The sequence below is a fragment of the Tursiops truncatus genome, chromosome 9, assembly GCF_011762595.2.
Source record: "Tursiops truncatus isolate mTurTru1 chromosome 9, mTurTru1.mat.Y, whole genome shotgun sequence".
Classification (NCBI taxonomy): domain Eukaryota; kingdom Metazoa; phylum Chordata; class Mammalia; order Artiodactyla; family Delphinidae; genus Tursiops; species Tursiops truncatus.
In genome coordinates, this window is record NC_047042.1 from 17,367,123 (window position 1) to 17,393,691 (window position 26,569).

Consider the following 26,569-nt stretch of genomic DNA (forward strand, 5'->3'; position numbering starts at 1 on the left):
CTCCACTTTGGACACGTAGCTAGCTTTAAGAACCCTTCAGCGTCCAGGTCTTCCCTCACACTTTTAGAGACCGCTGGAGCTCCATCTGCTTCTTCCCGCACCCACTACCTATGAAACTCATTTACTTCTCATGCAGTGCCTGGGGGGTGGCTGTGGTCTTTTCAAAGAGCTGGTTACCTTCTCAGTGGGATTATTCCTTAGAGCAGGAGCCCCATCTCACCCCCAATACAGGTGACACATAGTAGGGTCTCAGTGATCTGGGTCTCCCCCCGATTCTCCATCCCATCCTATGTCTGACCTTTTCCCTGGGCTCCAGATCAAAGGTCTCACTGGCCTCAGGATACTCCCATCCTCCACACAAGGAAGTCACACCTGCTCAGAGCTGCCATCCGGAGGTTATAAGCCATACGCTGGTCAGATAACCCAAGGCTGGGGCCCCTCCTTGGGCATCTCAACTATTTTCTTTCCTTTTTTTTTTTTTTTGGCCATGCTGTGCACATGTGGGATCTTAGTTCCCTGACCAGGGATTGAGCTTGTGCCCCCTACAGTGGAAATGCAGAGCCTTAACCACTGGTCCGCCAGGGAAGACCCCTCAACTATTTTCTGATAAAGCCTCCCCATTAAGTTTTAAACAATATTTAAGTGTTTCTGAAATATCTTCTTCCAGAAAGGAAATTCCAGACTTGGGTTAATTTATCTTTCAGATAGAACACTCAGGGAACCAAGAAACAGAGGCCAGGATGGAAGTGGAAATAGAATCTTTGGGGATGTGTATCAGCAGGCCACCTTCAGCTGCGGCAGACAGAATGTAAGCTCCTCAAGGGCAGGGTCCTGGGGCTGCTGTGTTTACTAATGAGTCAGCACCTGGCACACAGTAGTCACTCCATAAGTACTTACTGAATGAATGGGAGGTATAAACACACTAAGTTTGAAATGAGAAATGCCACGTTTCAATAGCCATCATTTTCTAGATTCACTCACTTGGTTGCTTTAATTTTCTCAGCCATTACAAAACACATTACATAAAAAGGCAAACGGTAGATCTACAGACGTGAGCAAGGGCTCTATGGAGCAAAAGCATCATTGCCCGGTTTCTGCTCATGAGCCACACATGCTTTTAACACAGGCGGACAGCGATGCGGACCTGGCTTCCTGCTGAGCACAGGGAAAGCTCAACCTTAAGAATTCACAACGGGGGCTTCCCTGGTGGCGCAGTGGTTGAGAGTCCACCTGCCGATGCAGGGGACACGGGTTCGTGCCCCAGTCCGGGAAGATCCCACATGCCGCGGAGCGGCTGGGTGCGTGAGCCATGGCCGCTGAGCCTGCGCGTCCGGAGCGTGTGCTCCGCAACGGGAGAGGCCACAGCAGTAAGAGGCCCGCGTACCGAAAAAAAAAAAAAAAAAAAAGTGAACAAAAAAAAAAGAATTCACCACGGGGTTCCACATCCCTCAACAGTGGACCCCTCCGTGTCCTGATCCCTGAACATCTTTGCTTTACTTTTTAATGACTCAGCATTAGCTACAGTAAATTCATATGATTAAGGCCTTGGGAGAGAAATGTGAGAAAACTTTTACAAGGTCCCCAATGGTCCCTGACTTGATTTTATTCAGATAATTTATTTTTGAAACCTGGTAAATGTTAGAAACCAAATGGCCTCAGCCCTGGACCTGAGATTTCTGATTTCCCCTGATCAAATAGTCAAATATGCAAAAAGGAAAGGTGGTTTCGAAGCTTCCTGGTACCACTCCTGACCCATGTCTTGGGTTCCTCGAGGTTCGCATCTTGGGGCTTGGAAGATAATCAGCTCTTCCTGCCCATCACCAGGGAAAGAACTGACTCTTCAAACAGACCCCAGCCTTTGGGAAGTCCCTCCCTGTGCCTAACTTAAATCTCTTCTTCTGGCCGAGAAGCATGATCCCCTCTTGCCCTGTCATCACCAGAGAAGGGATAACAGCTGCTCACTGCCCTCCTTTTAATCATCCTTAATGGGCTCATAAACAGTTATCAGGCACCCTCTTCAGCCTTCTCGGAGCCTCATTTTACTTGCATTGAGGCTGAGAGCTTCTGAGGAAGGTCTTTTACCCGGGGCTCCACAGACTTGCAGAGTCTTAAATGGGTAGTCAGCCACTTCACCCACTTTAACCTCCACAAATGAGCAGCTCTGCCTTCTTTGCAAAATTTAAACCTATTCAAGGGAGTTCCCTGGCAACCAAGCCTTATTAATAAATTGTGCTTGCTCTAGGCCAGGACAGGGCATTTTAAAAATGTTTCTTTTTCTTGAGAAGTCACACGGACGCAGGGGCACACAATAAACGGGCAGCTCCTCCTTCCGAAGTTCTGCATTTGCAGGATGGCTCCTGCCTGCCCTCTACAGGCCATCCTGGGCCTGGAGAGTTCTCATCTGGCTCTCCAACTGGGAAACGGGGTGCTGCTCCAGTAGACTCTCATCTAGTCCTTTCTTCTGGTTACTGGACTAGGGGCCCAGCAGCTGGGAAGCAGGACATGGAGCAAAGGTGAGGGTTGCTCGGCCTTCACCAGGCACGCACTGAAAATTTCCATTTCCTGTTGCATTGCAGAGAGATTTATTTTCAGGTCACTGCTTGTGGCCACAGGTGAAAGTCCCAGCTGTATGAATGGCTAGAGCTTCCCACTGTGTCTCTGCTCTGAGTCCTGTGGTTTCCCCCTCCACCAATCACAGAAGGTAGAGAAGGAGCCGGGCAGGTAGGTTGTAGGGCTGGTGTTGTTTTAGCTTTGAGAAAAACAGTGATTTTAGTTCAAGAGGAATTTTCACCAGGATGGCTAAAATGAAAAGGACCGACAACACCAAGTGTTGACAAGGGAGTAAAGCAGTCAGAACTCTCCATCGTTGAAAGTATAAGTTGGAGCCATCAACTTCAGAATTCTCAGCAGATTCCAGCAATGGCTCTTGCAATCCCACTCCTAGGAGGAGGCTCAGAAGAAACACGTGTTTATGCTATGGAAAGACATGTACAAGGAAGTACACAGTGCTATACCTTATAATAGTAAAAAACTTGGAGCAGCTACCCAAGTGTGGAATGGATAAATGACATGTGGTAGATTCCATCAGTGGGATAAGAGACACAGTGAAGAGCCCTGCATGACTGGTTCACAGTACAGCTGGGTGAATCTCACAGATATGGTGCGCAGCCAAAGGAGCCAGATACAAAAGAAATGGGGAGCTCTTTTTCCATTTATAGGAAATTTCAAAAAGGCAAAAGTAATCTGTGACAATAAAGACCCAAATATTGGTTGCGTCAGGGAAGTCTACATGGTACTGAGCTGAATGCCTTCGATCTGTGCGCTTTATTGCATCATCAGTTTTACCTTAATGAAAAAGAATTAAAGGTATTTAGTGTGTTTTCTTCTTCCCAGGTGAACAACTCATTATTCATCCTTTTTTTTCCCATACTCTGCTTCTTTTGAAAAAGATTAGATGTGACTTACAATGGTATACGGTGTTGAACTGTATTTATAAGTGAAGAAATCTGGGTGACGCTAAAATAAAGGCAGGAAAATAAGGTGAAACCAGGTGGGAGCGTAGTCCTCAGAATTTAGGCAGGAGGTCTCGTGCACTTCCTAGGGGCAAACGGAACAGAGCTTCCTAGAGGTCAATGTGAAGAAGAAACACAAGTCCACACCCACCAGTTAGCAGTCCAGCTGATCAGAGGTACTGAGGCCAGGGCAAAATCTCTCCTGGGCTGTCTCAGAAAAAGGCAACTCTGAGATGAAAGCCCTTCATTTTAAAGTCTGTCAAACATTCCACCTGGGACCCTGGATCCTCCACATTTTCAGCCCTCCACCCCGACCCTGCCCTCAAAGAATGTAGGGTGAGGCAGCGTCCCAGACAGTCAAGCTCCCGCGCTGTGCTGTGGGCCAGGCAGCCAGACACCGTTCACTTTTCTGGGTGCGGTTTGGGGGATCCCCTACCCATAAGGGCTGAGTTTCTGTTCTTTGGGGTGCTTGGCTTCCTGTTCTGGTTCCTGGACCGTGGGACTGTATTCTTGGCCTGTGCTTTGTCTCTCAGCCCATCTCCTTCCTTGTGGGTGCTCCTTAGTGGCTCGGTCCCTTCCCCAGTGACAGGTCTTCTTGGAGCAGCTCCCTGAGGGCTGGACTCCTTCCATTTTGGCATTTGGGTTAAGGGATCTTTCCACTTTCTGGCTCCAGTTTTTGTGTTGAATTCATATATTGCCCCAGTAACTAGAGAAAAAAATTACACCACCAATGTATAAACAAAGGAATCCAAATGCTTCTCTCCTCCCCCATCTCCACCCTGCTCTCTTCTCGCCCCCAGGGAAAGATGAAGCAGCTAGAAAGATTGAAAGCAGGCTTGTGAAGAACACAATCTTCACCTGCCTGCCCTTTCCACGAGCTGAGCTGTGTGGCTCTGACCACACAGGTAGCAAATCTCACGCTTCCCTGGAAAGAAAGGTTTAGGAGAGTCTCAAGGTCACCTCAATGGCAAGATGAGAGGCCACAGAAGTCTTGAACTCAACATGAGCTTCAGATAAGTTAGGCTCAGTTTCTCATGGGGTGACCCATTACGTTCTGATTTGTTTAAAAAGATCCCCTGAATCCCTGATATAAACAGGAGTTCACCAAGGAAGGAGGGAAAGACTTTGATTTTTATCTATGTTATGTTAGCAGAGATTTGCAGACACAGACACACAAATCTGGCCCCAGTTGAGATGATGCAAGGGAGCCATTTTTATTGTGTCGGAGCCTGCAGACACTAATTGATGTTTGTTCACATTAGTCCAGTTGGCTCATCGCTTCCTTTTTCCTTCTCGCAAACACACAGACGCAGAACAGCCTCGGTCCTCCCTGGCTTTTGCCCCAGAAGATCTAGTTTCCGGCGTGCCCCTGCTCCTGCTGTTTCCCTACAGCATGAGTGGCCTCTCAGGCAGAGGATCCCACCAGCACTTATGCTAATGTGGGCACATTATGGTAACAAGTACCTAATAATAGAGGGAAATTTAATTCCAGCAGCAGCGGCAGCCTGTCCTGGAGAGGAGCCATCCTCCCTCTGAGGAGGACCAAGCGGAGCCGTTCGCATGTGAGGGTGGCAGGGAGCCAACGCACTTGCCTCCCGAATTTGGTTTCCTTCCCTTTATTCACGTCTATAATTGAGCCTTTGTAAGTGAAGGGATGTGTGTAAAGGAGCTAAATTTGGAGCTGATTTCATGGGGGTGATGAGAGCTCTGGAGGCCAGCTTTACCTTATGTTCATCTTGCTGTCCAAGAAGGAATTCTTGGCCCTGATCGAGGAAAAAAAGAAGCCAAGCTTGCCATTTCTCCATATCTCTCGTTACCAATAGAATGGTGTTTAGAAGCATTCAGAAAGGATGAGGCAGGTGGGGGGAGGCTGAGTCCCAGTGAGCAGAAGACACAGTGGGTTACTGAATTCACCAATTCCCTGAACTGGCCTGTGATTCAGGGAGGGAGCCTGGACAGAGGCGTGGTCCTTGAGTGGGACCCTTTAGGTGGAAACCTGCTGAGGCCTCACACGTGATCATGTGCTTGAGTGTCTACAAGCCAGCTCTGTTTTGAGCCGATCTCACGTTGCGGTGCCGCCTGGAAGTATCAGCACTGTGTAGGCCCGACAACCAAACGCACTGGCAGACTGAGTGAAGAGCAGGACGTGAGATATGGTCCTTCATGACTCCACCAGCCTGGAATATGATCAGTGCCCTTACGGACGACACTGCCGCTTAATTACCTGGGTCTGCGGCTTCTCCATCAAAGACAGTGTTCATCTGGATTGTTTCCTAAGGAAAAGAAAGAGACGGCTTCAAGCACAGCCCTACACTCCTCCCCCCAGGAGAGGCTGCTCTTCCTTACAGCCCAGGTTCCTTACCCAGGACCTTCCTGACATTTATTTATTCAGTAGGCACTGTGCTAGATGCTCGGGACACATCGGTGAACAAGGCAGGGCTGGTTACCGCCCGCCCAAAGCTTGCCATCAAGCAGGGGCCATTGACAAAGAGGCACTGCAGTTTACTGTGATAAAGCCTGTGATGGGGGAATATAGGATGCTACGGGGGCGTGGGGGAACAGGGGTGGGAAAAGGACATTTAATGCAGACTTGGGGGGTAGGAAAGCATCCTGAGTAAACGCCATCTAAGCTGCACAGAAGGAAGAACAGAAATGCCACGCAGCACCGGCCAAGATCGACATCACCTACGCGGGATCTGCCAGGCAGATGTTACGTGCAGAGCAGGCACAGATGAGTCAGCCTAGGCCAAGGCAGCGCTGCCTCCGGGCCTGGCCTGCCTCACCTAAGCCTGGTGCTCCACACCTTATTCTTTCTCCTGACCTGTACTCTGTGCCGCCCTCCAGGACCTGACCTCTGCCCCCTGGAAACACCCCCTTCCCTCACACGGTGCCCTCCAACGACGCCGTTCTTCAGCACACTCATGAGGACGGTGTTGGGAGTTTAATGGGCCTTTGACCCCCGTTTTCATCACATAAGCCGTTACCTACTCACTTGCCCACAGCTCCCCTCTGTGAAAACAGAAGGAATCGAGATGTACAGCTTTCCTCCACTTGATTAACTCAGAAGCTGCACTTTTTACGGCCAGGGGGATTGATTTATTTAATCGACGAATTTAACTCTACATATGTCTAAGTCTCTGAGTGGCATCATCAAGGGTACTTGACTTAGGCAATAATAAGACCCAGGAGACAGAAGATCACCCCTTCCTCCTGTTTGCAGACCAGTGCTTATAAGCACTTAGGAGACTGGCCTGAAGCGATACTTCCTCCGCGTCCTGTCATTTCCCAAATTCATGGATCTTAGATCATAACAAAGTCCTATTATTAGGGGTTAGGGGAGACCTGGGAGGGGGTCACCTTCAAGTTCCGTCACTTCCAGTGGGTGGATCAGGTTCAGTGAAAGAAAACTCAGGAGGTCACGTGAGGAGGTAACTCCCCAGCTGTCCTGTGACACTTTGCATTTACATGACTCTTCATAATTTTCCCAGTATTTCCCCACCTGTTATCTCAGGGCAGCTGTTCTCACTCCCGTTCCACAGGTGAGGAATCTAAAGCTTAAAGAGGCCGAGGGAGTCCCTGAGGTCAAGGTCATATGGCCGAGAGGGCAGAGCCAGCCTCAGCCTCCCACTGTGCTCTTTTTCTATCACTTTTCCCTCAAGGTGTGGAAAAGCAAAGCAAAAGTAAATCCCGTTGAAGGCTGAAGCACCAGTTCTGGTCTTTAAGCTCCTCTCCCCCTAACTCACTCTCCTGGAGAACTAGTGTAGATAATAAACACCACTATTCAATATTTATGAAATCCAGTTCTTCTGCAAATATAGCAGCAGACAGGTTCAGTGGAGGGAACAAATTCTATCAGGAGCTCGTCACACAGCAGTCTGCTCCAGTGGCCAGATACAAGCATCTCCCTGAATGATAAACACCCCCGTGGGACTGTGACGAGACGGCCAGGGGGAGACCAGAGCCCCTCCCCAACCCGGCGCCCCAGGGCCAGCCAGCCTCACCACCGCCGCCTCTCTCTTTGTGTTCTTCATTTCTGCAGGCAAGAGGACAGACAAGAGTTAAGCTTCTTGGACACTAAATTGACCTTAAAATTTTACCCCTACAAAGAGATCTCTCTTAAGCAGGATTTGAGCTTAGTATTGCAGGCATAGCAAAGAATTTTCTGTCTCTAGACATGTTTGTTGACCTCCTTCCACCTTCTCAGAAACACACACACTCTCATAATACACCATTAAAATTTTTTAATTCTTTTTCCAGCTTATTGTCATTACTGGAAACTAGGTTTTAAATGGCTTTATAGGTAAAAAAGAAAGAGGGGGTTGCTACCTTTGTTTCTCATCTGAGGATTCTTTGCGTCCATTCCTTATGCCCTTTTTACAAAGTAACTAGGATGGGAGATAGGTTGTGAAAAATCTCATTTTTTAGAATTATCTCATTCGATATGATCAATAACCACTGTAGTTAAATTTCTAACCCTGCTGAGATATCCCTTGTGCATGTCAGATGCACACACCTATGGCTGGAGTGATTAGAACAATCATTTTTCAAAAACACTCTTTCCAGTTCTTTGTCCTGTCTCTCCCCATAGCTTGGAGTCTCCCTGAGACCACAGCTTTGGAGACAGTGGTGATGTCTCCTCAGATAGGCCTTGCTCATTTCACCAACGCCCTGAAATCACTCAGCTCTCCCAGCCCATCTGACTGCACCCAGCCCCAATTTCTAACTACCCTAACCTAAGTAACATGTGAGAATGTTCAAATCCATCACAATCTGAGAATAAAGTATCATTTGTTCTTTAAAAAGAGGCATCTGTCTAATACAGGGCACTAGCTGTCCTCAGGAGGGGTCACCCCCTCTGTGTGTAGCAGCAAGTAGATTCTGTGTTTAACTCACGGAGAATTCTCCATTCCTGACCCGCTTGGTGGGGAGCAGACCTTTAGGTGCTGATGTGAAGCTGATTGGAGGTGACTCAGTAAGGAACAGGCAGGACCGAATGAGACCCAAGCGGGCCAACGGTCCCATGCACCCTGCCCTGCCCTCCCCTTCCTCCAGCTACATCCGACCTCTGTTTCGTTCCATCCACAGATGATGTGGCGGAAAACCCACCAACACAGGACTTGCCCTGATTCTCCACCGAGTTGGAACCCTTTTATGTAGTACAACAGAGCAAGCACAAAACAATAATAGCAACAAACAAAGGTAATCGGCACCGTACATACCTACTTTCTTCACCCTGTATCGGGGGAGAAGGGATGGACAAGAATTAACCTGAGAGCACTCTGCCCTGGTACACACGTGACAACATGGGGGCCTTTGGGCAACTGTGTTCCCCAGGATTCAGGGGTCGATTGAAAGAGGGACCAGGGCAGGGGACTAAAATGCAGAATGGGCTCCCAGCCCTGCTCCATCACTGCTGGGTTGGGACTAAGGAGGCTTAGGAGTTTGATAAGTTTGAAAACTATTGCTTTAGAGAACTTCAGGGAACCTATTTTCTCTGACAACACTGAGTGAGGGCATGACGACCCCATCAGACGGCCCAGCGATTCTTCCTGCCTGGTTTTCCTCCCCAGTAACCATCTGAGCAGAAGATTTGACCCACAGTGGGAAGGTTCGATGACTAGCAGTTAAACCCTGGCTTCCTGTAATGTGAAGAGCTGGACACCTGGACTCTTAAGACCCTTCATTCTGTGACTCTAATTCTCTGCTATGGGACAAATATTGGTTGCCATATGGTACAACAAATTGCCAGAGAGGCCAGGTCTGAGTCTGAATCACTAGCTAGTTTTTTAAAAGTCAACCACGTTGAAAACAATATGTAGACGGTAACTGAAGCCACCAGGTTCAAGGTGCACATTTGACTATAAATTGCATGTGAGTTGCAGTGTCCAGTATTGGATTACTTCCTTTAAGAACTTCTGCCCAAATCCCATTACAGAGCACTGCCATCCTTACAAGCTTAAGCATCACTCTTTTGGAGCTGGTTTTTTTTTTTCTCAAATCAATTTGTGAGTATAGTCCAAATAAAAAGACCTTTTTAAATTTCAGCAGATGCTCAAGGATTTCTTACCTTGAAGTCAAGGTTGCCAATAGCAACGAATGCCCCCAATAAATATGGCAAAATGCAATGCACATCTTTATGCTAATACTTATACTTTTATACAGCCTTTCATCCATAGATTTTAAATTATTTGACAGTAGTAGTTAATCTTCAAAATACCTTTAAATGGCCCATGAGTCTTATCACCCCTTTTTTTTGCCGGTGAGAAATTCCAAAATTCAAGTTCCAATACCTCAAGATACTTGGGTGTACAGAGCTAAACTTAGAATCTAGAATCCTAAGCTCACTGGGACTCAGCCATGAAAAATCATGCAACAAGATTAAAAAAAAAATAGTGTATTAAGCATTTACTCCACATCAGGAACAGTGCTAAATGGTTCCTTTGCATTTGCTCATTTAATTGTTTGGTTTTCAAATAAAGAAATTGAGATTCACAGAGGTTGTCACTTGCCCAAAGCCATATACCCAGAGAATGGCAGACCCAAGATTTGAACCTCAACCTTATCTGACTCCAAAGCCCAGGCTCAGAACCATCACGTTCTCACTGTAAGAGCTACTAAGACTCAAGCAGCTGGCTCTGGGGAAGCTTGTAACAATTTGATGCTTTCTCCACTTTACTCTAGTACCTCCCTTTAGCCAGTAAAAGACACTCTGCAGAGCGTCACCGAAAGAGGCATATAAGTGAGCAGGTGAGCATCCCAGGGAGAGGAAGCAGGCCTGCGTTTACAGCCCTTGAGAGGGCCACACGCAAAAGAACAATGATTATTTAGCCACACCAGAGCCCAGTTCAGTCACTGGAGCCAAAAGCTTAATTCCCTTATTCCTTTTTATGCTTCCTCTAATTCCATCCCATCCTTTAAATATTCCACAAATAACAGCACGGCATGTTCTACTACTACTCACAACCGGCCTTGTTTCTGGAGCTTTTATCCAGGACAAGATCACCAGGAGGCTGAAGCCCCGATTTCACTGAGAACTCATCAAGTATGGGGCAGGTGCCAGGGAAAAGCAAAGGAACAGTTTCCTGGCCCGGCAGGTGATGAAGGGGGTCCACCAGGACAAGGGGAGCTGGGACGTCTCCCCCGTAGCTCCCTTTCCTTTCTTCATTCCAGGCACCCTCTCTACCCTGTGGAGAAATCCCAACTGTCTCCCTTTCCTTCTCCTGGCATCACCAGAGGCAGTATCCTCTGAAAGGAAATGGGGGAAGGGCCCAGCCCACTGGCAACTTACAGAGGTTTCTTGTGCTTCCCAGCCTTGCAGGGACAGTGTCTGTGGATGGCTTTGGCCAATAGGATGATCAGGGACACCAGGAGACCCAGAAGCAGCATGGAGCCCAAAGTGATGACAAAAGGCACATACCAGGCCGATGGAGAATACACGTTCTTCCTCAGGATCCGGTAGGTGATCCTGGGCTTGAATGACAGAAGAGGGAGATGAGTGGAGGCTGGTAGTCTTTGACATCAGAACCCTCTCACGTTGGGTGGTTGAATGTTCATCCTGCTTTTTGTTCTTGCTCTAAAGGTCGGACATCTGTGTGCTTATCGTTCTCACTCTTCAACCCATCACCTTATTTATAGTCTTGCCAGATGTCCACTAGACCAAAACCCAGAAAATGTAGGGAACTGGAGAGCAACTCTAGGCCTAATTTCATTCTCTTTCTTCTCCTTCCCCAAAGCTAAAAATTCCATTGGCTTTTTTTCCCTGCCAAATCATGGCATAAGCTAGGGACTAATATAGCTATTGTCTCTCACTGGGAAGGCATGAGCCATGAAAGTTGGGGTTTTTTGTTTCTTTTTTTTTAAACACTTTGTAAGCTTCTCAGTGTTCAGTCACTGCCAGCTGTGCTGCCAGCTGAGCAGGCTGTTATCACAGTGAGACCTCAAGGTCAGCATTTGCTTCCCAGAGAGGGAGACTGATAACAAAAAGTTATGGAGATTTCCAGGTTGGAGATGTCAGAGCTGGGTTGTGTTGTAAGTTGCAGAAAGGTGGCAATGCCTTACTTGGGGCACCTACTGGCTCCTACCACAACTGAAAGCCCTTCAAGTCACCTAATGCCTCCATTCATTGGGGGTAATATTGACTCCAGCCCACAGGAAAGGAATATTAAGCAGTTCTTGGTAAGACTCTGAGAAGCAGAATTTGACCACCTGTCACAGGTGGCTTTCTGAGGTTCTGGTTCCTTTTCCTCTGGCATACTCCAAGTATGGGGCTGCTTTTCTTTCTACTGTTTACGACAGTCTGTAGGTAGTTTACTAATTTGCACACCTGTTTGTAATCTGTCTCCTCCTCTAGATCAGAGACTCTAAAACTTTAGTGCAATCAGAATGGCCTGGAAGGCTTATTAAAAACACAGATGGTTGGGTCCCACACCACAGTTTCTAATCCAGTAGGTCTGGGGATTTGGTGAGGACTCCAGGTTTCAACATCCTTCCCTGGAAGTTGTAGTGATGATCATGGTTGGATGAGGTATAACTTTAGTGTTCCGGGGTGGGCTCAAGAATTTGCTTTTCTAACAAGTTTCCAGGTGATGCTGCTGCTGCTGTTGGTCTGGGGACCACACTTGAGAACCACTAACCTATACTGTAAGCTCCATGAGAGAGCAGAGATAATTTCTGGCTTATTCACCAAAGTGCTTGGCATATAATAGGTATTAAATCAATATCTGCAGATTGAATAAGTGGATTTCTTTTTGGAGTGGAGGTGGGGAGTAGGGTACAGACTGACAAATGGTGACTCTTCAAAAGAAGTAGAGAAGAGCATCTGGCAGCTAGCTGCTTTCATGGACACGGACTTGTATCGGCTCTTAAGAGCAAGCAGAGAAGGGCTTGTGAAGGCAGCAACATGTCCATACCCTGGATGGGCAACGCCTGATCTATCACAAGTCTGTGCATATGTGTACCTCCTTCTTTACCAGACTAGGAAATGTCAGTGGTTCTATAAGCCCAAGGTCTCACCCAGATTTTTTCTACCACCCAATGACTATTCCGATCCAGCCCACGGTTGGCGTTTCTGGCAACGTCCTAACACCTCAACTCTTTTCAGTCCACCCCACATTTCTCCTAGGTCAAGGGGCTCCATCAACATCAGTTACAAGGGATGTAACTGGGAAGTCCATCTCCCAAAACCCTTACCCTGGGGGTTGTGGTGACAGTCGTGGTTGGGTGAGGAATGACACTAATGCTCAGGGTCACCGTGCCTGTTTCAACAAGAGCTGCAGCTCTCTTCCTGTCGGACAGCAAGTTGTCATCAGTTATGTAGACAAGTAGTTTGTAGTTCCAGATCTTATCAAGCCCACTAGCATAGTCAAAGCGAGTCGCGAGGATCAGGCTTGTAACGTTGGACCCGGCGTTGGGAGAGAAGGTGAAATGACTGTTGATGTTCCCTAAATGAGATTCGATGCAAGGATTTTGGGAAAAGGAAGAAAAGAGCGTGAGAAATAAGGGTTAGAAGAAAACTACATTCAGTCTTTTTCTTAAACATCCACCTCAGGTGTAGACTACTTCTGATGTACCAGGGTGGGGGCAGTGACAGGATATGGGCCTTAACAGCACCAGAGATTTCATGAGTACAGAGAGACTCTGGCTTACAACCAGTGTGGCTGCAATGAAAATGAGAGTAGAAAAGGGCACCAGCACAGGTGTCCAGGGAGAATGGCCGCCACCGCGCTGAGCATCAGGCAGAGAGCTAGCAATCCTGGTGCGGCCAGTGCTCATCGTCAGCATTAACTTGGTAACAATGTGTCACTCACGCTCAGACCAATCAGTGGGCGGCAAGAGGGAAGAGGGGGCCACGTCCCTAGCCATGGGCCAAGTTCATTGCACGCCTTTCATGAAACCAGGCTGGTCACACCCGTGACGGATGTCCCTGGAGTCCCCCAAAGGAAGGTGCGTCCTGGGCTGGCAGGGACAGTAGTCCCCGCCCCCACCTCCCCAGCGGCTCGCCTGGGGCTGCAGGCTCACAGCTTAGGGAGCCCAGAGCAGAGAAGCTGCCCGTCCAAGCAGCTCTTGTTCATTCCCCCGGTGGCTGCAGACTCACTACCAACTAAAAACCAGTAAATGGACCAGGGGATGATGCAGTTTTACTCCCGAGCAACGAAGTGCCCCATAAAGGCCTGAGGGTTCTCAGTATGGATTGTTCCCATCTCCGGCCACTGCAGTCTCGAGGTGGGCTCTGCCCCTGGGTTTTGTGACACAGCCTGCTCGAGAGGCTTCCTGCTGCTCCAGTTCCGGCTCTGCCAGGGCTCAGCAGGCGGCGGAGCTGGCTTTTCAGTCTTTCACGTGAAACTGCTCTGCTTGTTTGGGTTTAAATCCCTGGCCCCGGCACTCCATTAGATGAACTATTTTGGTCTCATTTCCATTGAGGGGTGCTCTTTTCTTTCCCTCCCACAATGGTATATTTTTAAAGAGAGAAAATGAATGGAGCAGAAGAGAATTCCTGAGGACGCGTTTCAAAATGCATTTAATCTATTTCATCTATTATTATTCAGAGAGAGGACTGGGATTCCCCTGCCCCCCCCCCCCACCAACAAGCTTGCAGGAAAAGAGGTGGGGGAGGAGTTGGACTAAAAAAATGTTTTTAAGCTACACTAATCTGATTCATGAATCCTACGACAGGCTGGGAATTGGGGGTGGGGGGGCGGGTCACCATCAATGGGATTCACTGTTCCTTGGGCCTTTGGGCAGCCAGGTATGGGAGTCTGGGAAGAGTTAGGTGAGAAGGGGAAACCAAGGGGGGGGGGGTACTGGGAATTCCAGAACCATTTGACTCCTCACCCTTGGTTTCCTCATTCAAAATACCCCACCCCCTACACGCTGTGCCAGATCAGTGTGTGAGCTCAGACCCCCACCCCTTCTCCCTAAACAGCTGCTACAGCCCCCAACACCAGGAGCCCTCAGCAAGGGTCCAGGACCACTGACATCAATACCATACCTGAGCCAATGGAGTAACGAAAAGACCTGGGGCTGGAATCAAGGTCAGTACACGTGAGCTTGAAATTGTAAATATTCGTGCCAACTTTCAGATCCACTGGGATGGCCAGGAAGTACGAGTTTGGGGTACAGATTGGTTTTTCATCATTTTCTTCAATGATGTTCACAGTCACCTAGAGCAGCAGGAAAGTGGTCTCACTGAGTAGTTATCATTGAGCCCTTACTGTGTGCCATGCACGGGGCTGTGTGCTTTTTGTGAATTAGTGAGGTTTAACCTCATCCAAGATCGATAATACGTTTATTCCCATTTTACAGATGGGGAAGCTGAGGCTTAGGGAGATTAGGTAATTGGCCTAAGGCCATTCAGTTGGTGAGTGGCAGAGCTGGGATTTGAACTTAGGTCTGTCTTACTCCAAGTCCTATGCTATTAACTTCTCTACTGTGTGTTGTGTGTGTACATGCACGTGTGCATAATATACGTAATAATACATTTCCACACGCCCACACACATATGCAGCTAGACACATGCGCTCACCCCCAGATGATGCTGAGTTGTTTTTCCGGTAATGATGATGGATTTATGGTGACCCTCCTGTGCTTCCTTGCTTGCTGCCCCTGTGAGTTGGAAGTTCTGTCTTTAACTTTGGAAGATCGAACAATGGCTCTCAACCATGGCTCCACTTTGTCTGGCCTTCTCCAGACCAAATGAATTGGACTCCCTGGAGGGTGGGGCACAGGCCTGATTTTTTTTTTTTTTTTCTTCTTTGATTGATTGATTGGCTGACTTGGGTCTTCGTTGCTGTGCACTGGCTTCCTCTAGTTGCGGTGAGCGGGGTTTACTCTTTGTTGCGGTGCACGGGCTTCTCATTGCGGTGGCTTCTCTTGTTGTGGAGCACAAGCACTAGGCGCGCGGGCTTCAGTAGTTGTGGCCCGCGGGCTCTAAGCTCAGGCTCAGTAGCTGTGGCGCACGGGCTTAGTTGCTCCGCAGCATGTGGGATCTTCCCGGACCAGGGCTCGAACCCGTGTCCTCTGCGTTGTCAGGCGGATTCTTAACCACTGCGCCACCAGGGAAGTCCCCAGGCACGATTTTTATGTTCCCCAGCCGATTCTAATACTCAGCCAGGGTTGAGAACCAGTGGGATAGAAGGAGGCGACCTGGCTTAGCCAGGGTCTTGTGTGTAACCCGGGATCTCAGCACTGCACTGAGCCGGTGGCGCTGGCCTGCCACAAGCAGGGGCCAGCCTGTTCTCTTTCATCACTGTCTTTTATGCCTGGTGAATTGGAATATGGACTGGGATGCCTGCCAGCACGGAATCACAGAATGTCAGCCCTGAAAGGGACTTATGTGATCATCACCCTTTTTAAAAGCTTATGAATTTTAGAGTCGTATTCATTCTACCTCTGAAATTTGGGGATTTCAGCTATTTCTGAGCCCAGGAGTAAATTGAAATGTTCTCTCTAGTTAGCTCCCAAAGTGGACTCCATTCATTCCTCTCAAAAACCCAAGCTAACAAACACGACAATTACCTTCAACTTAGCACATCTTTTTCTCAGCTAGCAATGCCAAGCCTTACACATCATTGAAAACATCGTCCCACTAATTCAAAGCAAGTCATCAGAGGAACTGGACTATTCAGGCATTGGGTTATGAGGTGACTCTCCATGTGTGAGAGAGAAATCAGGGTACAAAGATAAGCATTGCTCGGACCCCCTTGGCAAATTGGGATCAAAGTTGAGAAATGAACTCTGCCTCCTGACCCTGGACCAGTCATTCTATCACACAGGGCTGCCTGCCGCTAGCTGAGTTCATTTTGCCTTAGGCTTTTTCACTTTACTAACGGGAAAGACCAAGAAATAGTTTCCTCTTTGTGACCATCATATTATGCTCAAATATTCCTGACCACTGGCAGCACAGACCTGTCAAAGCCTGGCTCCTCAAAGCACGACCATGGACCAGCTGCCTCGGCACCACTTGGAAGCATGTTATAAATGCAGGTTCTCAGGCCCTACTCAGACCTACTGACTCAGAAATGCACTTAACCAGATTCTCAACATCAGAGGTTACAAAGCAGCATAGCGCTGTGTCAAGCCAGATCATTTTAAGACCTATCCCATCTGGTATGATGGGTCTCAGGGTAGGAACAGGGTAAAACTACTTGGGGGCGATGCACAGCTACAGCCCACCTCAACAGCAAGGGGGGATTTAAGGGCAACAGGAGGAAGCTTGTCCCCCAGGGTGGCCATCCATCTCAGCGCTTCTCCCAGTCACCCATAAACGTGGGCTTACAGATGTCAATCTTTACTTCCTGGCACTGCTATGTGTGTCCGATTGTGCTGTCTGGGACACCCCTAGCCATTTCTTGTCATGTCTGCAGGAGGTGCCCTATTAAGATTCCTTATTGCTGTGGCCACACCTGGAGGGTGCCAGGGAGACCCGAAGTCAACCCCTTGGGCTGGTGTGAATGCACCAAATCGCCCCACTCACAGTGACTGAGCTGCTGTCCTCGCCGTTGGTGGCCTGGATTCTGAGAATATAGATGGGAGTTGTCTCGTAGTCTGCTTTAGTCACCAGCTGGAGTTCTCCCGTTTGGGGATTAATCCAAAATATGTTTGGGTAGTGCTGGCTGGCCCCTCCGGTGGAGATGGAGTACACGATGCCTCTCTGGGGGAAGTCTTTATCTGTCGCTTGCATCCGTCCAACCCGGGTTCTAGCTGGAAGAATAAAGTACCTGCGATTACCGCTGAGAATAATATCTGAGATTAGTCCTGCTTTGGGGGTGAGAGGAGGAATCAGGAGCAGACACTGTCAGTGCCATGGGCGAAAGACTTTTGGGGGCCTCTTTGCTGTTCAAACTCTGTATGTTTTACATCTTTTAAATTCAAATTACACTAATGACACCCACTAGGAAACTGGCCGTATGATGCAAGCAGTACTGCGAAGACTAAAAGACAATTCATATCCTCATATAGACTCCAAGCACACCAATTATTACATGATCCTAACGCTGCAAAGAACCTTCACATATACATCTTTTTGCAGCAGTGTTGTCTTTTTTATTTTTCAAATTTTCTATACTGAGCATGGGTTGCTGTTACAAAACCAGATGAAAAACATGATTTTTAAAGGTTTAGCAACAGGATGATTGGAATATTTTTGATTTTTAAATCCTGTTCCATTTTGCTTATTTTGCAAGTCTTGTTGGTGGGCTGCTGGACTTCGGGCTTGCTTGTTTTATAGAAGTTCTTCCTCATAAATTATACTCCTCAAGGGCAGCATCTTCTCTTATTCAACTATATAGAACAGCACTACGTGCTTGACCCAGAGTAGGTGATTAATAATTGTAGCAAGATCTGTGAATTCATAAAAAACCTATTCCTGTTGCACTTATTATTCACTGGATAAGGCATAAGGAATCGACAGCGTTTTCTTCAGACCCTCTTTTTGTATTTTGTTTAAAATGTAATGTCAGGAAATGGAGCTCATCATCAACAGAGAAAACGAAATGAAGAGGAGATCATTTTAGAGGGAGATTTTGGGGTTTGTTTTGTTTAGTTTTTAGTGTAGAAGTATACACAATCCAAGTCTCAAAGACTGTGGTGAGGTCTGATTATTCTAGAGTTAACAGTTTCCCCTTCACTGGGAGAGATGGGGAGAAACCCAGCTGGAGTGGGGAGGAGCCCGCAGAAATCAAGGCATCCTAAAGGGTGGAAAAAGAGGCCTCCAGGGAATCCTTCAAAGGGAGAGAGAAAACATCTTTATTTTGTTTTTAAATGAAAGAAATCTAGAAATGGGAAGCCTTCTCTCTATTTTTAAATTTCAATTCTCTGAGTGAGCTGGATAAAAATCACAGTGGAGACCAAGGGAAAACTTAGGCTGCAAAAAGAGAGGATTAGTTGGAATCAGGCACCCAGACAAAGAGGCAATCAGGGGGTTCAGAGAAATGCAGTTTAATCAACAGTTTTCAAAATCTGGATTTCACCTGAAGGGCTCCTCCACAGTGAGGAGAATTTAAAACGAAGTAAGACATGCAATAACCAGGAATCAGCTGTGAGTCGCTGTGCACAACACCACCAGGGCCTCTGACGGGGAGCCTCCTCCACCCAAGTGCCTCCGGATGAAGGGGTCTATCAAGAGCACTGGAGTCTGTGTCTCGTCGGTTACTTACATGGGCTTAATTCCGACACGGCAAATATGTAGGATGGGCTATCAAAGACAAGAGGAAACTCATTTTCTGGGCTTGTTAGAATATAAATGTAGATATTATCTATAAACGGAAATAGGAAAAATAATTAAATCACAATACAGGCATTCCTCATTCTGTTGCGTTTTACGTATTGCAGTTTGCAGATATTGTGTTTTTTACAGATTGAACATTGTGGCAACCCTGTGTCGAGCAAATCTATCGGCACCATGTTTCCAACAGCGTTTGCTCACTTTGTGTCTCAGGGTCATGTTTTGGTAATTCTCGCAATATTTCAAACGTTTTCCTCATTATTATATTGTTATGGTGATCTGTGATCAGTGATCTTTGATGTTACCATTGCAAAAAGGTTATGACTCGCCGAAGGTTCGGATGATGGTTGGCATTTTTTAGCAATAAATTTTTTTTTTTTTTTTTTTTTTTTTTTTTTTGCGGTACGCGGGCCTCTCACTGTTGTGGGCTCTCCCGTTGCGGAGCACAGGCTCCAGACGCGCAGGCTCAGCGGCTATAGCTCACGGGCCTAGCCGCTCCGCGGCATGTGGGATCTTCCCGGACCCGGGCACGAACCCGTGTCCCCTGCATCGGCAGGCGGACTCTCAACCACTGTGCCACCAGGGAAGCCCAGCAATAAAGTATTTTTAATTAAAGTATGTTCATTATGTTTTTAAGACAATGCTATTGCACACTTAACAGATTACAGTATATAGTGTAAATATAACTTTTATATGCATTTGGAAACCAAAAAAATTCACGTGACTCTCTTTATTGCTTTGTGCCAAGCCAAAGAGTTTGAATGTGAACTTGACAGCTATGGGGAGACACTCAAGGGCTTTCAGCAAGAAGTAATACGGTGGCATTTGCGTTTCCTGAAAATCACTGTCAGAAATGTGGTGGATGCGTTGGAAAGGGACAAGAGTAAAGGTGGGCAGAAAGACTCTTGAAACACTCTTGGTGTTGTAATTCAGCTCTGATAGAGGAGGTTCTGCATTAGAGCAATACTAGTGGGATGGAGGTGCAGTGGAGTTGGGGGGAAGGCAGCAGATCCTTACTAAAATCCTTAGATTTTAGTTGTAGGTGACACAGAAGAAAGGACTTGGAGACTGATTAACTGTTCTTGGTGAAGGACAGGAGGAGGCTGGGCTGATTCCGAAGTATTGGGGCTTTTGGAATTCTCCTTTTGAACATAAATACATCCCCAGCCCAAGCCCAAGCATTGCCCAGCACAGTTTAGTCACTGCTACTCAAGGAAGATGCTTCATGAAATAAACCAAAATGATACTTGCTTTTATAGTAAGGAGGGGCAACATCCTGCACCTGGATTATCACAGTGTATTTATTGCCGGCTGCTAGATTACTTGAATTTTCATAATCTAGATCACCTATCAACTAGATTAAAACAGAGACATCAGATTACACAGAATAAACAATACTTTTAATTGAACTGACATTTTCATGTACTGTTAGTGGACATGTAAATTGCAAAACCTTTCTGGAAAGCACTTTTTCCCATAGGAGGAGCTTTAAAAAGTTATGTCCATACCTTTGCTCACTGCTAGAGAACTTATTTGAAAGAATTTATCAGGAGAGAGAATCTGTTTAAAGATGTTCATCAAGCACTATTGCCCAGCATAGGCTCAAGATTTCAGGTTAAGTCAAAGAGAAGCATGATACAGAATCCTACATGCAAGGTTATTTCCATCATTTAGAATACTTATGCATATATATATAGACGATACATAAAATCTATGCATAGGGAAGAAGACAAGAAAGAAATATATCAACATGTTAATAGTGGTTATTACTGAATAGTAATGCCTTTCTGTGTTTCCTACATTTTCTACAGTGAACATGTATTAATTTCTCAAACAGGAAAAAAAAAGTTATTTTTGGTTGACACAGTGAATAAAATTGGTACGACTTTTTGGGGGATGGGAGGTGGAGAAGGGGGTGTTTGAGAGGATGGTTAGTGGGCTGCTTGCTCTTCTTCCTGAGGCTTTATCTCTGATGCAAAGATCTCCCCCATCAAGACCACCCCCCTGTAAGACCTCCACCTTACCCTGCCCTTCTATCTCTCTCCTCCTTTCCCCCCAACCCTCCAGTGGGAACCTTGCTGTTAAATGTCTCACACAGCTCATTGAGACCTGCCTTTTGCTCCCATTCTTTCTCCAATTACATATTTGCCCCAGTGGAGATGCCCCTCTTTTTTGGGTCTCCAGTGGTTCTACATTGTGGAATTCAGCAGGACACACGCATGGCCCTGGCCCTGCTCTCTCTCACCTCACACCTCTATGGCGAGGAATGAGCGCTGAAATAAACAAAAGTGCTTGAGCCCAGAGGGCACTGATATGTGACTGTGGAAGCACGCTAACCAGGCAGGCAGCCTGCAAACTGTGAACTATGCAAGAAAGAATCCAATCCTTAGCACCCCAGGCATAACCATGCATAACAAACAATTCCTGGAACTTGGGTAAAATAAAGAGCAAATGGGGAAAACAGAGTCACTATTAAGTTTGTCAGTTACAGTCGCTTGGAGAGGGAGTTACTTTGGAAATTTCTCTCTATGGGGCAGCAAAAGCACTATGCCTGTTAGACCAACTTCCCCAATGCCCTTTCGATGATGCAATGACCGTTAACTGACCACGATTGTCCCAGAGCCAGCTGGATCCTGTAAAAATCTGCTGCCGCTCCCCACTCCGGATGGCGTGGTGAAGTTGAATTGGTTGTTTGGTGCTTTACTGTCATCATCAAAGCAGAACTTGCTCAGGTCCAGAAGCAACGTCCCCTTGGCTGCTCTCTCAGGCACCATAATGCTGGCGAAAAGACACGATTCAATATTTTCCCCCAACAAATAGTGACTGAACATTCCTTCTAACACAGGCCCCAGGCTAGACACCCCGGCTTTCATTTCAATTGAAAGCAAGTCCGTGGTTAAGGCAGTACCTGCCTAACTGGTGTCCCCACTCTGCCCTTGACTCCTTTCAGAGGATTCTTAACACAGCAGCCAGAGGGATCCTGTGAAAATGTCAGATCACGTCGCTCTGCTGCTCCTAAATCGCAAAGGGCTCCTGGTTTCATTCAAAGTCGTGACTCTGATCTACAGCATCTTTCATGACGTGCGCCCACCCCTTACTTGTCTGAACTCATCTCCTACTAATTCTTCTTGTTCACTGTCCTTCCACTCTGGCCTCCCTGTGCTCCTGGACACTCCCCAGGCTCTGGCCTCAGGGCCATTGCACTTAACTGCGCACCGCATGGCTTGCTCTTTCCCTATCTTTAGTCTCGAATCAAATGGCACCTTCTCAGGAGGCTCCCTGGCTACCGCAACTAAAATGTCAACGCCCCCAGCCCATTGCTCCCGCTCCCCTTCCCCCCTGTAGGTTTAATGCTTGGTGCTTACCATTTTCCAATATACGATACAGTTTACTTACATATCCTGTTTATCGCCTGTTTGCCCCCAAGAATGTAAGCTCCACAAGACTGGGGATCTCTATCTGCTTTGTTCTTGGCACACTCAACAAATATTTGTTGAATGAATGGTAGCTTATGGGACTAGCACAGGAGTGAAGAAGAATATAAGAGAAATAGAAATTCTGCCCCTGCCTGCAGGAATTGATAATCTGGTTGGGGGGTATTGCTGTACCCCTGCACCCTCCCTCCCCTGCTTAGAGGACTGGAAATTCCTCCACTTGTGTTCTCATGGCTTCAAAGTCATAGAAGGGCCTCCCGACACCTTAGCATCATTCATTCAATAGAGGCTTATTAAAGGTTGAATTCTGGGTCCCAATCTCAGTTCACTCCAGCAGGGAGGCAAATAGTATGCAAATGAGTAAAGCTGCCCCCAAACTCAGAGCCATCTGGTCAAGCCCAGCTTGGAGTGGGAGACTCTGAGGAAGCATGGTAACATCTCCAGACCCATTAAGGGACTTCACAGGTCTCCAGGTTTCAGGTTTTCCATCTATAAGATGGGCATGTTGATTAGCTTTTGCTACATAACAAACCAGCCCAAAACCTAGTGGCTTAAAACAACAGGCATTTATTCTTTCTTACAACACTAAGGGTTATCCATTCGCTCTTTTGGTTCTAGTCCAGCTTGGCTGGTCTCTCCAGTCACTGGCAGCTCGGTGGGGGCTGGATGCTCCAGGATGGCCTCACTCACAGGTATGGTGGGAAGGTGGGTGGTTTCTGCTTCATATTGCCTCTCATCCTCCAGGAGGCTAGTCTGTGCTGTTTGCATGGAGATCTTAGGCTTCCAAAAGTAGCAAGAGAGGGCAAGTCCCACTGCATACACACCTTTCAATCCTTTGCTGCACCATGTTTGTGAATGTTCCGATGGCCAAAGCAATTCACCTGGTCAAGTCCAGATTCAAGGAGTAGAAAGAGATACCCATCTCTTGATGGGAGGAATGGCAAAATCACACTGCAAAGGGGCTCATGTACAGGCAAAGAGGAATTTGTGTGGCTAGTATTTTCTTTCTCTTTTTCTCTCTCTCTCCTTCCTCCCTTCCTCCCTTTCTCCCTTTCTCTCTTTCTTTCTTTCTTTGCCCACCACAATCATGTTTTGCCTTGGGCAGGATTTCTTACAAAAATATATTGGGGATGCCAGGAGAATGTGCCTGGAAGACCTACAGCTGCAGGAATAGAATGACCACAGACCCCAGCTGCTGGGCTATGAAATCCATCACTGTATTTGCAGTGAGGTCGTGTACCAACGACAGAGGAGGGCAGAGATACTAAGGCAGACTCATTCCTGTCCTGTGACAGCTGACTTTGGCTCCAGGATTCCCCAATGCCCTAGCCAAGTTCATGGACTGCAGAACAGACTAGAACATTCCCACCCATGCACCCTCCCTCCTTCCTTTACTCAGGTCAGACTTGCATCACGGTCTGATGACCCTCGCAGCCTAGTCTAGCTCTCTCCCCATCTTCTCCCACAGGCATTTCCACTAATAAAAGCCTCGCACATTTAATCCTGTCTTGGCATCTTGTTCTCAGAGCATCAACACGTGTCTCTAATCCTCTGTACTATCACCTCTCTGAAACAGAATTATGCTGCTTTCTACATTCCACATCAGCTCTTCATGGCAGCTAAAATGGGCTTAGCAAACATGGAGCCAAGTCTGACGGCAAGGTTGTTTTTGTGCTGCTGAGGATAACTGGGTTTGTTCTGGGAAAGCGGTCCTTCTCACAGGTGTAACTGAATCTCCATGATGTCTCTGTGTCTCAGGAGGACTGGAGTCCGAGCATTTCCATTCTTGTCTTGATGGCACGATGTCATGGTTTTACTCATAAATACTTAGAATAGATACTATTTGTTAAATACCAACTATATGTGGTATCCTACCAAACACTTTAAAAACTCTATCTCTAATCCCCTCATTGCCTAGAGGTTTGTGTTCTTGTCCCCATTTTACAGATGAAGAAAGATTCAGGGTGGTTTCAAGACCTGTCGCAGAAAGCTGATGCATCCAGGCACCATCCCCTTGTCAGTGTTAAGAGTCACAGTAAATTTTACTTTCGGTTCTATCAATGACTCTCCAGGCCAACAGAGGGTTCAGTGATCTGAGCCTTGATTACAAGTCTGCAGAAGCCGGAAGGTTGCATCACCCAAAGACTCTAGGGTCCTGAAGCCAGACATTTCACGCCCTCCAAAAGAGCCTTCACACTTGGCCCTTTAGGGCCACCTGGCATGTTCTTTTCATTTTCCCCTGCCACTTGGTATTTTTCCCCTAAACGCATGACTTGGAAAACGACTCCCCCCCCATTCATCACTCCCTGCCTCAAAGGCGGGCTGCTTTCACTCCCAGCCATCTGACCACGGTTCCCCCCCCACTTGGAGGTGACAGGCACAGCCGACATCCTCTGCCTTTGGCTCACAAACAGCTTGCGAAGCGCTTTCAGCCAAGCGCCTGACGATTTACAACCATAGCGGCTCTGTCACGGGGCCTTTGATGCCTCCATCAGGGCCTTGGGCTCATTCATCACCAGCCTGGGAAAGCCGCAGGGGCTGTTTCTGTCTCTCAGCCTCCTGAGAGCCTGCATGGACCCACGGGGATGGCAGGGGACCTGGCACAAAGCCACCTGCCTCGTGGGATCCACTGGGTGCTTGACGCCCTCCCAGCCTATTCTACCTGCTCCCCCAGACTCTGCCGCAGGCACTGTGCCAAGAGCCCTGAAGAAAGAGTAAATATTCAGGGACAGGGCTGCCAGAGCCCATGGCAGCGCCAGTGCTGTCGTTTGGCTTGCTTTTGACCTGCCCGGGTGCTTCCACTGTGGTGTGGTGGGAATGGACGAGATGCTAGGCGGGGGAGAGTGGTGGGTGATGCAGGGTCAGGGTTTCCCAGCCCCTCCCTGGAGTATGCAAACGAAGCTGGGGTTTGGGAATAAAACCTTTCACTTCCTGGACTGCTGAGGGAGGAGCCCTTTTGTTGCCCCTCCTCATATCTTGGCTTTTACAGGACAACTGCAAGTTCCTCCCACTGGAAAAGCCCAGAGCTCTCCTGGAACATTGTTTAGAGTTACCTTTAGTAATAAATACAATTAGTTCAGTTACTGGCTGGCATTGACCTTCAAGGCTAATTTGGAGAGAAGATTATCAAAATGTGATTTTACTAGCTAATACGGAATGCAGTTTGTAAACTGTCATCTCACACATCAGGGGACTCTGGACCACAGGAAGCCACAGTACACACTTAGCAGAAATGCACTGAGGGGAGAAAATTGACCAGGAAGATTGGAGATAGCACAGTCCTCTCCAATCATTGATACCCAGAGTTCTTACGCTTCAACTATCTTCCCCCACCTCTTAGGGCAGGAGAACAAAGCGGAAAGCAGGAGGGTCTAGAAGAGCAGGACATGAGGAGAAGAATTTCCCAAGATGCACTGGAGCCACCCAAAGGCACTAGCATAGCTTTAGATTTTCAAAGAAAGTGGAAGAGTGACTCTGTGGATCACCTCTGCTCCATCACAGGGACCAGACTTCTCTTAACAGTGGTGGGTTTGATTTATGCAGAAAATGGTGTGGAAGTCACGGTCCTAACTGTCCATGACAACTGTTCTCACCCATCAAACAGACTCTGTTCTTGGGGTTGGGATAGGAACCTATCACATGGTCAAGGCCATTATTGCTTTGATAGGGGCCTCAGTAAGAAGCAGATGGCAAATTAAGATAATTCCGGGAGGGTTTAGTAAAGGGACTGTTACAACGTGTACACACAGTACATGGGAACTTCAAAGGATGGTCTAGGTCTAGGAAGAGTGGGCCTCCCTTTCCACTGCTAGACCTCAAGGAGCCAGAGGAGGGAGCAGTTCCTGAAACCGGAACCAGGGACAGAGGGTGCTGTGCGCAGAGGGCGGCTTAATAGGAGCTGAGACCTTCAGGAGGTGGAGGGGCTCATGCCGCTGACAGGGAGGGAGCCAGGGGATAAATACCCTGACTTCTCTCTCCCCCTCATTCCAGGGCTTCCCGTGGGCCAATGGGAAGGTGCAGGGCAAGGGAGCAGTTGATATCCATAGAGGTCAGCCTCCTGGGGCACAGAGCAGGGTGGGGGAGGCTGGGAGCTAGATCTGAAGAGGCAAGTAGGGTATGTCCAGAACAGGGTTTAGCTGTTTCGATGCCAGGCTCAGGACCACTTGATTCTTAGCACTATACTGGGCATGCCACTGGGGAAAACGGGGGGACATTGAAGAGCATAATAAAGGAGTTTGTATCTCTTTTTTTTTTTTTTTTTTGCGGTACGCGGGCCTCTCACTCTCGTGGCCTCTCCTGTCGCGGAGCACAGGCTCCGGACGCGCAGGCTTAGCGGCCATGGCTCACGGGCCCAGCCGCTCCGCGGCATGTGGGATCTTCCCGGACCGGGGCATGAACCCGTG

General features: G+C 47.7%; 1 protein-coding gene across 1 annotated transcript in view; it reads right to left on the reverse strand.

Moving 5' to 3' along the window:
- Positions 1–1,200: 1,200 nt before the first annotated feature.
- CDHR3 (cadherin related family member 3) overlaps positions 1,201–26,569 on the reverse strand; it is a 60,103-nt gene continuing 34,734 nt past the window's right edge. The window contains exons 9-18 of the mRNA XM_073810156.1: positions 21,339–21,510; positions 19,984–20,086; positions 18,665–18,763; positions 16,984–17,210; positions 14,500–14,671; positions 12,702–12,952; positions 10,801–10,982; positions 8,736–8,745; positions 5,737–5,785; positions 1,201–4,218 (exon numbers count right to left, since the gene is read on the reverse strand). Of these exons, the coding sequence (XP_073666257.1) occupies positions 3,914–4,218; positions 5,737–5,785; positions 8,736–8,745; positions 10,801–10,982; positions 12,702–12,952; positions 14,500–14,671; positions 16,984–17,210; positions 18,665–18,763; positions 19,984–20,086; positions 21,339–21,510 (1,570 nt within the window). The 3' untranslated portion in view covers positions 1,201–3,913. The remainder of the gene's footprint in view (positions 4,219–5,736; positions 5,786–8,735; positions 8,746–10,800; positions 10,983–12,701; positions 12,953–14,499; positions 14,672–16,983; positions 17,211–18,664; positions 18,764–19,983; positions 20,087–21,338; positions 21,511–26,569) is intronic.